Source organism: Sapajus apella, unplaced genomic scaffold, assembly GCF_009761245.1.
Source record: "Sapajus apella isolate SASKATOON/1434 unplaced genomic scaffold, GSC_monkey_1.0 scaffold25, whole genome shotgun sequence".
Taxonomy (NCBI): domain Eukaryota; kingdom Metazoa; phylum Chordata; class Mammalia; order Primates; family Cebidae; genus Sapajus; species Sapajus apella.
In genome coordinates this window covers 26,827,504-26,841,691 of record NW_022436965.1, presented here as the reverse complement: position 1 = coordinate 26,841,691, position 14,188 = coordinate 26,827,504, and the positions used below count along the sequence as shown (strand labels likewise).

General features: G+C 40.0%; 1 protein-coding gene across 2 annotated transcripts; it reads left to right on the top strand.

The window, feature by feature from the left end:
* Positions 1-5,188: 5,188 nt before the first annotated feature.
* On the top strand, positions 5,189-13,015 carry DUSP12 (dual specificity phosphatase 12). 2 transcript variants are annotated; one of them, XM_032291590.1, is made up of 6 exons: positions 5,189-5,860; positions 7,503-7,616; positions 7,701-7,819; positions 8,207-8,303; positions 8,923-9,109; positions 12,610-13,015. In XM_032291590.1, exons 1-6 carry the CDS (start codon positions 5,532-5,534, stop codon positions 12,769-12,771), a joined length of 1,008 nt encoding a protein of 335 aa, XP_032147481.1. In that variant the 5' UTR covers positions 5,189-5,531; the 3' UTR covers positions 12,772-13,015. The 2 variants fall into 2 exon arrangements, with proteins under 2 accessions (XP_032147481.1, XP_032147480.1); XM_032291589.1 differs by having other exon boundaries at positions 5,189-5,917.
* The last annotated feature ends 1,173 nt before the right edge of the window (positions 13,016-14,188 follow it).

Here is a 14,188-nt window from a genome sequence, read left to right as displayed (position 1 = left end):
TTTTTTTTTTTTTTTTTTTTTTTTGACACGGAGTCTCGTTCTGTCGCCAGTTAGATACTTACTCAGCCAGCCTCTGTGGGCATTCAATGACAATTGAGATGTGTCTCTTACTCGTATCCTTGAAGGAACTCATGCAGTAATTTTAGGGAATTGAGAAGGGAAATCTCACTTCTAAGGATACTATAAAATGTCAGTAAATAAGCCCTTACATTTCCCCTCTTTCCCCGAATATAAGCATCTATTATTGTTAATGGTGAAGAATTTTAATAATACTAGTTGAAACAGATAAGTAAAAACTATATAAGAAGAAGTGCATAATGCATTTCATGTAAGTCTCTCTCCTAATGCCGGCTCCCAGAAATAACCAGTCAATGGTTTGATGTATTACATATCTTTCAACATTTTTCATATATATCCATACAAATATGTATTTTTAAAGTAAATGTGCTCATACATTTCTACTTGTAAACCAGCTTTTTAAAACTGCATGATATAACCGTACGATCCAGCAATCTCACAGCTAGGTATATATCCCAAAAAAAAGAAATCAGTGTACCGAAGAGGTATCTACATGCCCATGTTTGCTGCAGCACTGCTCACAGTAGCCAAGATAAGGAAGCAACCTATGTGTCCATCGACAGATGAGTGGATACAGTAAATGTGGCACATATGTGTGACAGAGCACTATTCAGCCACAGAAAGAATTAGATTCAGTCACTAGCAACAACATGGGTGGAACTGTAGATCGTTATGTGAGTGAAATAAGCCAGGTACAGAAAGACAAACATCACGTTCTCACTTATTTATGGGATCTAAAAATCAAAACCATTGAACTCAGGGAGATAGAAGGGATGGTTACTAGAGGCTGGGAAGGGTAGTTGTGGTTAAGGAGGAGGTGAGGATGATTAATTGTTACCAAAAAAAAAATAGAATAAGGCCTAGTATTTGATAACCCAACAGGGTGTCTATAGTCAATAACGGTATAATTGTACATTTAAAAATAACTAAAAGAGCCAGGTGCGGTGGCTCACGCCTGCAATCCCAGCACTTTGGGAGGCTGAGGCGGGCGAATCACGAGGTCAGGAGATCGAGACCATCCTGGCTAACACGGTGAAACCACGTCTCTATAAAATAAAATAAAATAACTAAAAGACTGTAATTGGATTGTTTGTAGCACAAAAGATAAATGCTTGAGGGGAAGGATACCCTGTTTTCTGTAATGTGGTTATTACACATTGCATGCCTGTATCAAAACATCTCGTGTACCCCATAAATATGTACACCTACTATGTACCCACGACAATAAAAAATAAAACATTATTTTTTTAAAACTTTCTGATACAGCTAGCATAGATGGCTGTGTTACTTAGTAGTTGCCTAATATTTCAGTGATAGAATTGATGAAACAACCCACTTAACCAATCTATTCCTTGTCTCCAGTTATTCAATATTATAGCTGTATTGGCAGTCACCAAGATCATCCTCAGGCTCACTTATTTAGTAGGAGGATTCACAGAACTCAGAAGAGCTGATATAAAAAGTTATGGTTTATTAGAGAGAAAGGATACAGATTAAAATTCAGCAAAGGGAAAAGGCCCGGGGTGAAGTTCAAGAGAAGCCAGGTGCAAACTTCCAGGTATGGCCTACCTGAAGAATTTGTACAGAGGTGTGCTTAATTTTCCCAGCAATGATGTATGACAACATGTGTGAAGTATTGCTGAGAGGGAAGCTCACTCAAGCCTTGGGTTTTTATTGGGGGCCAGTTACATGGGCATGCATCATCTGCATAGCTGACCTTACCTACTCAATTTCCTGCCTCCCAGAGGTGAAACTGATGCAGCATGGCCCAGGGCCTCAGGCATATAGAAACAGGCTTTACCATAGTCACCCTGTTAGCACATCTAGTCAAACATATCGTGTGGCAGAAGGAGCTGGTCAAGGGCCAGTCCTCCCAAAGACAGGTCCTTCTTTACAGGGCTTGAGCAAACACAGCCTGCACAGTTAACCCTTTACTACACACATGTCTTTTATATTTATGATCTGAACACTGACTAGGCCCTCAGCAGCCTGTTCCTGCAGGTCAGCTTCCAAATACATGCTCTGCAGAGAATACTCACATACTCGCCACTCTCTTCAGGCAATTTGTCCTCAAACGGGCTATTCTTCTCACAGCTCTATCCTCACAGCATAAAAACTAGATTTTTATTTCACCCAGAAAATAGAAGCCATCAGAAGAGAACGCCTTTAACTTCTTGCCACCAAACTCCTGAGCCTCCCTCCATCCCTGCCCATTATTTTCTTTTTTCCTCTGGTTACCATGGAAAAGGGTAATCGTCCACCTGGCTTTGGATCCCATCCCACCCCTTAAATAACTCAAGGACTTCTTTTCTCCTGTATCTTTAATTGTTTTCTCTCTTCTAATATGCCCACAACCTTTCCTGTAGAAAAGAGAAACACCTCCCTCTTTCACACTTTGCTTTGGGTATGGTCTCTTCTTTCTTTTTGTCTTGAAAGATGAGTCTACACCCACTGCCTCCAATTTCCTGCTTCCCACTGCCTCCTTGTCCCCTGCAATCAGGATCCCTTTCCCCAGATATCTTTGAGATCCCACTTTTAATTCTTTTGGCTATATAACCTAGAAGTGAGATTGTTGGATTATGTGGTAATTCTATTTTTAATCTTTTGAGAAAACTCCATACTGTCTTCCCTAGTGGCTGCACCATTTTACATTCCCTTCAGCAATGAACAGGGGTTCCAATTTTTCCACATTCTTGCCAAAACTTATTTTCTGTGCTTGAAAAAAACACTAGCCATCCTAATGAATGTAAGATGATATATCACTGTAGCTTTGATTTGCATTTCTTTAATGATTAGCAATTTGAGCATCTTTTCCTATGCTTTCTGGCCTCTTGTATATCTTCTTCAGAGGAATGTCTATTCAGGTCCATTGCCCAGTTTTTAAAAAATTGGGTTACTTGTTTTTCTGTTGCCGAGTTGTAGGAGTTTTTTTTTTTTTTTTTTTTTAAATATGTTCTGGATATTAACCTATCAGATATATGCTTTGCAATTATTTTCTCCCATTCCATACATTGCCTTTTCACTCTATTGACTGTTTTGCTTGATATGCAGACATTTTAAAGTTTGATATAGGCCAGACGCGGTGGCTCACACCTGTAATCCCAGCATTTTGGGAGGCCGAGGCGGGTGGATCATGAGATCAAGAGATTGAGACCATCCTGGCCAACATGGTGAAACCCCATCTCTACTAAAAATACAAATACATGGTGGCATGCACCTGTAGTCCCAGCCACTCAGGAGGCTGAGGCAGGAGAATTGCTTGAACCCGGGAGGCAGAGGTTGCAGTGAGCCAAGAGCACCACTGCACTCCAGCCTGGCACCTGGCGACAGAGCAAGGCTCTGTCTTAAAAAAAAAAAAAAAAAAAAATGAAAAAGTCACAATTTTTTTTTTTTTCTTTTGTTGTTTGTGCTTTTCGTATTTTATCCAAGAAATTGAGGGACAAGAAAAGGAAAAACCAGTTAAGTACACAGCTAAGGCTAGTCCTCGGAGAAGCAGCTGAAAAATCACAGCTACAAGCAAAATAGAGCAACCTGGGGAACTTGCACAGCGGGGAGGAGGGCTTACCTAAAACAAACCCGCAGTGATATAAACAAGAGAAGCCATGCTTTGTGCTTGTCTAGGGACTTACCCATAGCGGCAGAAGATAAGGGGAGTTGCACGGACAGCTTTACTCATAAGAGACTGCTCAAACAGCTATAGAGATGAGAGGAGTTTCTTGTAATAGCTTTTGAATTTTACTGTAAAAACGGCACCTCATTTGGGCTCCCCTCTACACTGTGGAGAGCTTTCTTCTTTTGCTTATTAAACTTTCGCTTCAACCTTACTCTTTGTGGCCACGCTTCTTAATTTTCTCAGTCATGAGACAATAAGCTCAGATAACACCTTAGACAACGAGATCATTGACCCTTACCTGTTTCAAAAGTTTTGTCAAATTTAAGGCCATGAAGCTTTTCCCCTATGTTTTCTTTTTAGAATGTTATATTTTTAGATCTTTATTTGAAGTTATTTTTTGTATATGGTCCAAGGTGAGGGTCCACCTTCATTCTTTTGCATGTGGATATCTAGTTTTCCCAACACCATTTGTTGAGGAGATTGTCCTTTTTCCATTGTGTGGTCTTGGCACTCTTTTGAAAGATTATTCAAACATTTATACAATGTTGCACATGATCAGCAACTTTGTGGGCTGGTGACACTGGTGGTAGGAAGAATTTACCAAGATAGTTGTAGGTAAAGAAAAGCAAGTTATTAGAGAAAGTATGAAAATACATTGCAAGGGAGCAACAGGCAAGTCCGCAAGAGAGAAGCTGACTGGCAGGACACAAAGGCTTGCTGGGAATTTTGTAGAATGGTGCTTATGTTGTGTGCAAAAGAGGGCTTTGTGCAGTACTAATAATGCCAAGGTTGCAGTGAGCTAAATTCCATTTTTCTATCAGCTGAGGGTCTGTGATAGCTAGGCACAGGAAGATTGTGAGTTATTTGCACAGGAGGGCTATGCGTCCTGGACCTCGAAGAAAGGCAGACTTACGGCTTATCTGCTTTCTCCTTTTGCTTCCCTTCGTCCAGCCAGCCTGATTCCTTTTCCCTAATTAGGACCCCACATGCAAGGGTTTGTTCTGTTCCAGGATAGAGACAAGTCAATGTATCTATCTTTATACCAGTACTATAGCTGCTACTTCTTGATCAATTACAGCTTTAGTACCTCTCTCGCCTATCGTCACTATGCAAGAGATATATAAAAGATACCCAATCATAGTAGTACCCCCACTTCCTGGCAGCATTCAATCTGGAGCAAAGCCTGCTTCCTTAAACCCTTGCCAAAATCACCAAATGAAAGCCCCAAATCTGTATAGGATGTTCCCAACATCCTCGTTCTGAGATGCCCTGAAATTCTCCATTGCTCATGACTGAGTAATAAAACCAACTTGTTTAACTAAAGGCGGGTTTCTGGTAGTCCTGGCTGGAGAGCATTGACTTACAAAATATAGGATTAATATCTTCAAAATAAATAGAACAGTAAACATCAACAAGGATTCACACCCCGATAATGAAATTGGGCAGAAAAAGGAAAAATAATCGTAAGATGCAATGTACAAATGGTTTTATAATACTGAAAAAAATTTTACTTCAAATGCTTAACATGATGCTTCTGATTCAGTTGGTGGGACCTTTATTTCACATTTGAATTCAGCTGCTCCCGATGTCCCTTTCCTGAAAATCTCAATACTAAAAGCTCGAGAAACCCTGTAGTTGGCGAAGTTTGTCCTTTACCATCAGCTTTTGGGGTGGGGGTCAGAAGAAACACGGGTGAAAATGCAGCGCAGAACGAGGCTGAAGCTCCGCCCCTCGACAATAAGTCCATATTCCAGCGGCCGACATGGTCCTCCGAGGGAGCCGCTGAGCCGCCGAGGCTGGCCGGTCCCAGGGGCAGGACGTTCTAGCACGAGCCTACTCGATGGTAGGGAATGGAGCGACTTGGTCTCCGGGCGCTGCCATGTTGGAGGCTCCGGGCCCGAGTCATGGCTGCGAGCTCCGCCACCCCAGCAGCGGTGTTAAAGCCAGCTGCGTCCAGCAGATGCTGGAAGTGCAGCCAGGACTGTATCTGGGTGGAGCCGCGGCCGTCGCGGAACCAAACCACTTGAGGGAAGCGGGCATCACGGCCGTGCTAACGGTGGACTCGGAGGAGCCCAGCTTCAAGGCGGGGCCTGGGGCCGAGGGTCTATGGCGCCTCTTCGTGCCAGCGCTGGACAAACCCGAGACTGACCTGCTCAGCCATCTGGACCGGTGCGTGGCCTTCATCGGCCAGGCCCGCGCCGAGGGCCGTGGGGTGTTGGTGCACTGGTGAGTGGCCGGGTCAGTGGGCTACGTGCCCCGCCAGGTTTCCAGCCGGCCCCCGTCGCCCCTTCCGAGGCCCTCAGGGCAGTACTAGGGCGTTGTCATTCCGAGTGAACCTCCTCCCGGTGCCTCCCGTAGGAGGCGGGTATCTAAGAAGGGTGGAGGCTGGAGGCGGGCCCCTGGTGTGTGTGCAGGCTTTCATGCAATACGTGCAGCAACAAAGGGCTGGGTAGGCGTCATCTGGTAAATGACAAAATCCCTACACCCCAAGGATTTTACAGCTCTGTAAGAGAAGCTAGACACCCACCCCAATGATTGTAATGCAGATTAGGTTGCTTCCTGTCTGGTAAACGGGATTAACAAAGATTTAGGGTTAATGTTTTGGTATGGGTGGGGGATGGTTGATGAAGAGGTGAATTGGTTTGGATCTAAAGGATCCCTGGGCCTTGCCTAGGAAGGAGATTGTTGCTGCAAAGACAAAAAAAACAAAAAACAAAAAAACAAAAAAACAAAAAGAGGAGGGTGGTCGGGGAATCCCTGCCGGGCGCGGTGGCTCACGCCTGTAACCCCAGCACTTTGGGAGGCCGAGGCGAGTGGATCTCCAGATCAGGAGTTCGAGACCAGCCTGGCCAATATGGTGAAACCCTGTCTCTACTGAAAATACAAAAATTAGCCGGGCTTGGTGGTGCTCGCCTGCAGTCCCAGCTACTGAGGCAGGAGAATCACTTGAACCCGGGAGGCAGAGGTTGCAGTGAGCTGAGATCGTGCCACTGCACTCCAGCCTGGGTGACAGAGCCAGACTCCATTTCAAAAAAAAGAAAAGAGAAAAAATGGGAATCCCTAAGCAGTTCTTGGTTGGATTGGAGTGTAATAACAATAGTTTACATTTATTGCGCACATAAAGGACAGAAGACACTGATAGACTCGAAAGAAGTCGGACCAGATCTCGAGGTCCCAGAACGCTAAGATGAAAGGAGATTGGATTTGTTTTTGTTTTGTTTCATTTATTTTTATTTTGAGACATGGTCTTGCTCTCTTGCCCAGGCTGTACTATAGTAGCGTAATTACGGCTCACTGCAGCGTCAACCTCCCAGGCTCAAGTGATCCACCCGCCTCTGCCTCCAGCGTAGTTGGGACTAGGACTACAGGCACATGCCACCACATCCGGCTAATTTTTTAATTTTTTTGTAGAGGCGGGGGTCTCACTTTGTTCCCCAGGCCGTGGTCTCCAATTCTTGGGCTCAAGCAGTCCTCTCACTTCGGCCTCCTAAAGTGCAGGGATTTCAGGCATAAGCCAATGCGCCTAGCCAGAAGTTTAGATTTGTTCTGAGCCCTTACGAAATTTTTTTAAATTACTGTTACTATTTTTGAATAGGTAATACATTCATATGGTTCAGAATTCAAAAGGAAAAAGGAATAATTCTTTTGTACCTTGGTAATATTTCAGAGGCAATGGGTTTATTTAAGAAGTAGAGATGAAATGGACCTAAACTTTACTGTTATTAGGGGGCTGGGTTTTTTGTGTTTTTTTTTTTTTTTTTTTTTTTAATTGTTGCTATTTGCTGTTTTATTTTAAAGGTCTCTTTTTCAGTCATGCAGGAGTCAGTCGAAGTGTGGCCATAATAACTGCTTTTCTCATGAAGACTGACAAACTTCCCTTTGAAAAAGCCTATGAAAAGCTCCAGATTCTGAAACCAGAGGCTAAGTGGGTTCTTTTTTTATAGTAATAATTCTGCTTTTGTGATGTGATTTGAAAAAAATGAAACTATGTATTTCTTTGTCATTACAGGATGAATGAGGGGTTCGAATGGCAACTGAAATTATACCAGGCAATGGGATATGAAGTGGATACCTCTAGTGCAATTTATAAGCAATATCGTTTACAAAAGGTTACAGAGAAGTATCCAGGTAAGTAATAATTGCTAATGTGTAATAGGCTTTTTAGATGTCATTTACTTTGGCATTGCATGCATTACCTCACTTCCAGCAATCCCTGAGAAACTATTGTTTCTTTTTGAAACTGTGATTTAGCCCAAAATAACCTGTTCAAAATCACATGGTTTATAAATGGGAGGTTCGGGATTTGAACTCAGGCAGTCTCTGCCCAGAACCTAAGCACTTAAATCACTGTCCTCTGCTACTTTAGCCTGATTTGTCAACACTGGAATTTTATTTTATTTTATTTTTTAAATTTCTGAGGTCATCACTTGTTGCCTCAATTTGATTTTAACTGAATTTATCTGAAAATGCAGAGCTGATTTTGACAAATAAATGTATTTTAATTATGTCATATAGAATTGCAGAATTTACCTCAAGAACTCTTTGCTGTTGACCCAACCACCGTTTTACAAGGATTGAAAGATGAGGTTCTCTACAAGTGTAGAAAGTGCAGGTAAAATATTTTGTATCCTTTGGAGATTTTATCTTGTCGCAGTAGCTGAAAAGTACTTAGCGTTTTGTTTTCTTAAATTACTATAGGAAGATTTTGTTTAATTGAATCATACAGAAAGTTTTAGTTCAGATATGCTTTCAGGAAGAATATAAATTCTTAAAAAGAGAAATAATCAGATTGTAGGGGTTACTGAAAATTTGAGTAGCATAATCAGTGTTACATTATTTTGTCCTTTAAGAAATATTGCACACTTCGCCAGGCATGGTGCCTCACGCCTGTAATCCCAGCACTTTGGGAGGCCAAGGCGGGCAGATCACATGAAGTTGGGAGTTTGAGACCAGTCTGGCCAACGTGGTAAAACCCCGTCTCTACTAAAAATACAAAAATTAGCTGGGTGTGGTGGCAGGTGCCTGTAATCCCAGCTACTCAGGAGGCTGAGGTGGGAGAATTACTGGAACCCAGGAGGCAGAGGTTGCAGTAAGCCAAGATTTTGCTGTTGCACTCAGCCTGGGCAGCAGGGTGAGACTCTGTCTTTAAAAAAAAAAAAATATTGCACATTTCATCCATGTTTTCATTCTTTTGGAAGTCATTAATATTTGTGTTTGTTTGGGGCTTGCAGGCGATCATTATTTCGAAGTTCTAGTATTCTGGATCACCATGAAGGAAGTGGACCTATAGCCTTTGCCCACAAGAGAATGACACCATCTTTCAAGCTTACCACAGGGAGGCAAGCTCAATGTACATCTTATTTCATTGAACCTGTACAGTGGATGGAATCTGCTTTGTTGGGAGTGATGGATGGACAGGTGAAAACACATTTTATTTTCTACAACTTTATTGAATCATCTATATTTTATTCCTTTTTGCATTTTAAACTCTATGTTAACTAGTGTTTTACTCCATTTCTTAACTCCTTTATTTCTGAAGATTATATCTTTCTAGTGTAGATAAGACTATCAAAAATAAAATATTTTTCAAAAACCAGCTGATCCAAAATAGTGAATCACTTCTGATTGAGAGCTTATATTTTTTCAAATATAAGACTAACATTTATTTTTAAACTAATTAGAATATATTGGCTGGGCACAGTGGCTCATGCCTGTAAATCAGAGAACTTTGGGAGGCCAAGGTGAAGGATTGCCTAAGCCCAGGAGTTCAAGACCAGCCTGGGTAACATAGTGAGACCCCATCCCTATAAAAGAAAGTAAAAAAATTTTAATTTTATAAAAATATATATATAAAAGAAAAAATATATTTAACAAAATTTGAACTTTGTAACAACAGTAGGGTAAATCAGGGATTTTTAAATTAGGTTAAAAGTTCTTTCTTTTTCTCTGTTGGCTTCCTGTATGTGTCTCTTTTTTCTCTGATCTTTCAGGAAAGTGAAATTTAGTATGTTTTGCTATGAGATTCTTTTTCATTTCTAGTTAAAGAATGCAGCACATCCTATTGCTCCTATAACCAGTGGGTGGGGGAAAAAAAGAAAGAAAGAATGCAGTTAATGTGACATCTTACATAAAAATGTGTTTAACTTGGTTGGAGTGTGCCATGACAGCCACATTTCTCCTTTAGGTTTACTTGATATTAATGTGAAGGTATTCTATAATAATAATGATTTTGAATGTTTGTATGATTTGTATAAAAGTTTGTATAGTGGCTATTTTATGAAACACTTTATTTGTATTATATCATTTGAAGAATGCCATAGCTTTATAAAATAGGTAGAGCAGTTATATTTACATTTATGCATGAGGAACTGTTTATGAGATGGTGTTTTGCCTAGAAGGTGGTACCCTATGATCAAACTCACATTTTCAGATGATGCTGGTTTTTAAAAAAACAACCTTATTATAGTATAATTCACAGGACATACAATTTATCTATTTAAGGTGTACAATTCAATGTTTTTTTAAAAAGTATATTCACAGTGTTTTTTGCAACTGTCATCATGTATTAGTCCATTTTCACACTGCTATAAGATAGTATGTGAGACTAGGTAATTTATAAAGGAAAGGTTTAATTGACTCATGATTCTGCATGGCTGGGGGGGCCTCAGGAAACTTACAATCATGTTGGAATGGAAAGCAGGCCTCCTCTTTACAAGGCGGCAGGAGAGAAGCATGTGTGAAGGAGAAGCTGTCACTTATAAAACCATCAGATCTTATAAGAACTCACTCACTATCACAAGAACAGCATGGGGGAATCCACCTCTATGATCCAGTCACCTCCCTTCCTCCACATGTGGGGATTACCATTTGAGATGAGATTTGGATGAGGACACAGAGCCAAACCTTATCATGTTACCATTCACATCACCCTGAAAATAATATACACATTATCAGTCACTTTCCATTCTTGATGGCATTATTTGTAGCAGTTACAGTTTTTAATTTCAGTTATTATCTAATTCATCAGTTTTTCTTTTTTGTGGCTTGTGACTTTGACTTTCTGATTTTATTTAACCTGGGAAACACACACACTCCAACCTAGTTAAATACACTTTTTTGTAAGATTCTGAATCCTGTGCATACTTCTTTGTATACGTATTTGAATTTTTTTCTATAGAATATGTACCTAGAAGTGGAATTTCTGGTTCGAAGAATGTGTGTTTTAAATATTAGTGGTATTCTAGGACAATATTCAAAATGCCCATACAAATTTGGGTTTCAGTAACTGAATGCATGTACCCATTACCCCATATCCTTGACGTGATAGATACTATACAACTGGTAATGTTTTACCAATCTGCAGGGTAAAAAATGTTATTCCTAAAATGTTTGATTGGAATTTTATGAAAATAGTCATCGATCACCATCTTTATATATTTACCAGCCATTTATAGTTTACTTTTCTATAAATTGCTTTCATATTCCTGGGCCCATTTGTCTATGGGTTTTAAAAACTCTTTCTTACTGATTTTTTTTTTTTTTTTTTGAGACGGAGTCTCACTCTGTCTCCAGGCTGGAGTGCAGTGGCACAATCTTGGAATCTCCACTCACTGCAACCTCCGCCTCCTGGGTTCAAGCGATTTTCCTGCCTCAGCCTCTCGAGTAGCTGGGATTACAGGTGCGCGCCACCACACCCAGCTAAGTTTTGTATTTTTAGTAGAGATGAGGTTTCACCATGTTGGCCAGGATGGTCTCAATCTCTTGACCATGTGATCTGCTCACTTTAGCCTCCCAAAGTGCTGGGATTACAAGTGTGAGCCACTGTGCCCGGCCTTCTTATCAATTTGTTGGAACTTTATATATTCTAGATGTTAATAGTTTATCTGATATATTGTAACTATTTTCTTCAGTCCATTGCTTTTCTCACATTTTTTGTATGTTTTGTCATATTAAAAAATGAAAGATATTTACATAATTAAATTTGTTAGTTTTTATATTTGTTGCTTCTGAATTTTTTTTGTTTTTTTGAGATGGAACCTGTCACCTAGGCTGGAGTGCAGTGGCACGATCTGAGCTCACTGCAACCTCTGCCTCCTGAGTTCAAGTGGTTCTCCTGCCTCAGCCTCCCAAGGATTACAGGTGCCTGCCACCATGCCTGGCTAATTTTTGTATTTTGAATAGAGACAGAGTTTCACCATGTTGGCCAGGCTGGTCTCGAATTCTTGACATCAGGTGATCGGCGCACCTCAGCCTCGCAAAGTGCTGGGATTACAGGTGTGAGCCACCACACCTAACCCACTTCTGAGTTTTATGTCTAGATTTTCTATAGCTCAAGATTAAAAATAAAAACCCCGGCCTTATGCACAAATCAAAGAGCTAAACGTAAAAAATAATGCTGTAACTAACTACACTAGAAGAAAATGAAATTGACTTACTAGGTTTTTTTTTGATTTAGCTATTTTCCTGGAGTATCAGTTTGTCTTTAAATAGCCAAGAATCTGACTTACATGCTGTCAGTACATACAGTTAGTAATATAGCATGAAAATCCTAACGTGCTTTTCTGTACTTTAGCCGTGATGATTTCATTTGAAATCCTAAATTATAAACTGATTTAAAAGTTATATATGTATGCCACATCCATGAAACCCTCCTTAAATCGCAAGCTTGGACTTTTCTTCCTTCAAGCTACATCTGTTCCTCCCCTAAACTTCCTGAATACAACATTCTTCCTATGCAATAATTGTAGTCTAGTATCTATTACAGTAAGTTTCCAATGCATTTTATCTTAGTGATTAGATTATAAACTCAAGGTGGGGACTGTGCCTTACTTGTTTTAATAGCCTATATTGATTCCCAGAGATAATGACTTGTTTTACATAAAGTGAATGAATGAAGTAACACATTTGCTTTATTTCAGCTTCTTTGCCCAAAATGCGGTGCCAAGTTGGGTTCCTTCAACTGGTATGGTGAACAGTGCTCGTGTGGTAGGTGGATAACACCTGCTTTTCAAATACATAAGAATAGAGTGGATGAAATGAAAATATTGCCTGTTTTGGGATCACAAACAAGAAAAATATGAACATGGTATTTTATCGCTTCGGAAGAAACTTGCAGATGATATGTGCTGCCTTTACTTCTTACCATTCATGGCAGATTGTTTAGGCTATCAACATTTCATTTGAAATGTGAGAAGATAAAATCACTTGATGTAACCTGGAAACTATGCTTTGTTAGCTTATTATATAAGTAGAATAGTTTACGTGGCAATCAAAACCTTTTAGTCATATACATTTTATTTGATATTAAAATCTTTTATAACCAGATGCTGTCTCCGTTTCATGTATTTTTTAAAGTTCTGATGTTTGGAATGTTATGTGATCTTAAGGTCTGTATAGACAAAATTATGTACAAAAATTTGAAACTATTAAATTTAAATGGATATTCTTTTATTTTCAGAAATGTAAAGCAGATTCGTTTAGACATATTTTGGAGTTATTTCTCTTCCTTTCTTCCTTTCCTTTCCCTTATCTTTTCCTTGCCTTCCCTTCCCTTCCCCTTCCTTTTCCTTTCCTTTCTTTATTTTCTTTCTTTCTTTTTTTTTTTTTTTTGAGACAGACTCCTGCTGTGTTGCCCAGGCCACAGTGCAGTGGCGGGATCTCAGCTCACTGCAACCTCCACCTCCCAGGTTCAGGTGAATCTCCTGCCTCAGCCTCCCAAGTAGTTGGGATTACAGACGCCTGCCACCATGCCCAGCTAACTTTTTTGTATTTTTAGTAGAGGCAGGGTTTTGTCATGTTCCCCAGACTGGTTTTGAACTGAGCTCAGGCAGTCTGCCTGTCTTTGTCTCCCAAAGTGCTGGGATTACAGGTGTGGAGAGCCACTGCACCTGGCCTCTTTGTTTTAAGGGACGTTAGTAAACCCATACATGTCTGGATTTTTTTTATTGGAAATGTAAAGGAAAGGCCATTAGTAAAACGCTGATTAAAATGCAATTTTGCTATTATTGTTCAGTAATCCCAATTATCTATAGTTTTAGAAAAGTGAGATCCCTTTTGAAGTGATCTATATAAAGAAATGTGTTAATGTTAGATGTGTTTCTAATGATAAAACAAATGTGGAGTTACAATATATCAAGTCATTTTTTAGCCCAATATGTGAATAATAGAAAAGGTAATATATTCAGATTAGTTTTTTAACCTGATCTATAGAAACTAGAATTATTTTATTCAATAATTACAATTGGATCTAATTAGATATTTGAACATTTACAAGAATCAGAATTGACTAATAAAGGCCAGGTACAGTGGCTCACGCCTGTAATCCCAGCACTTTGGGAAGCCAAGGCAGGCAGATCACTTAAGGTCAGGAGTTCGAGATCAGCCTGACCAAAGTGGTGAAATCCTGTCTCTACTAAAAATAAAAAATTAGCCAGGCGTGGTGGCACATGCCTGTAGTCCCAGCTGCTTGGGAGGCTACTCGAAAAAAACTAATAAAGA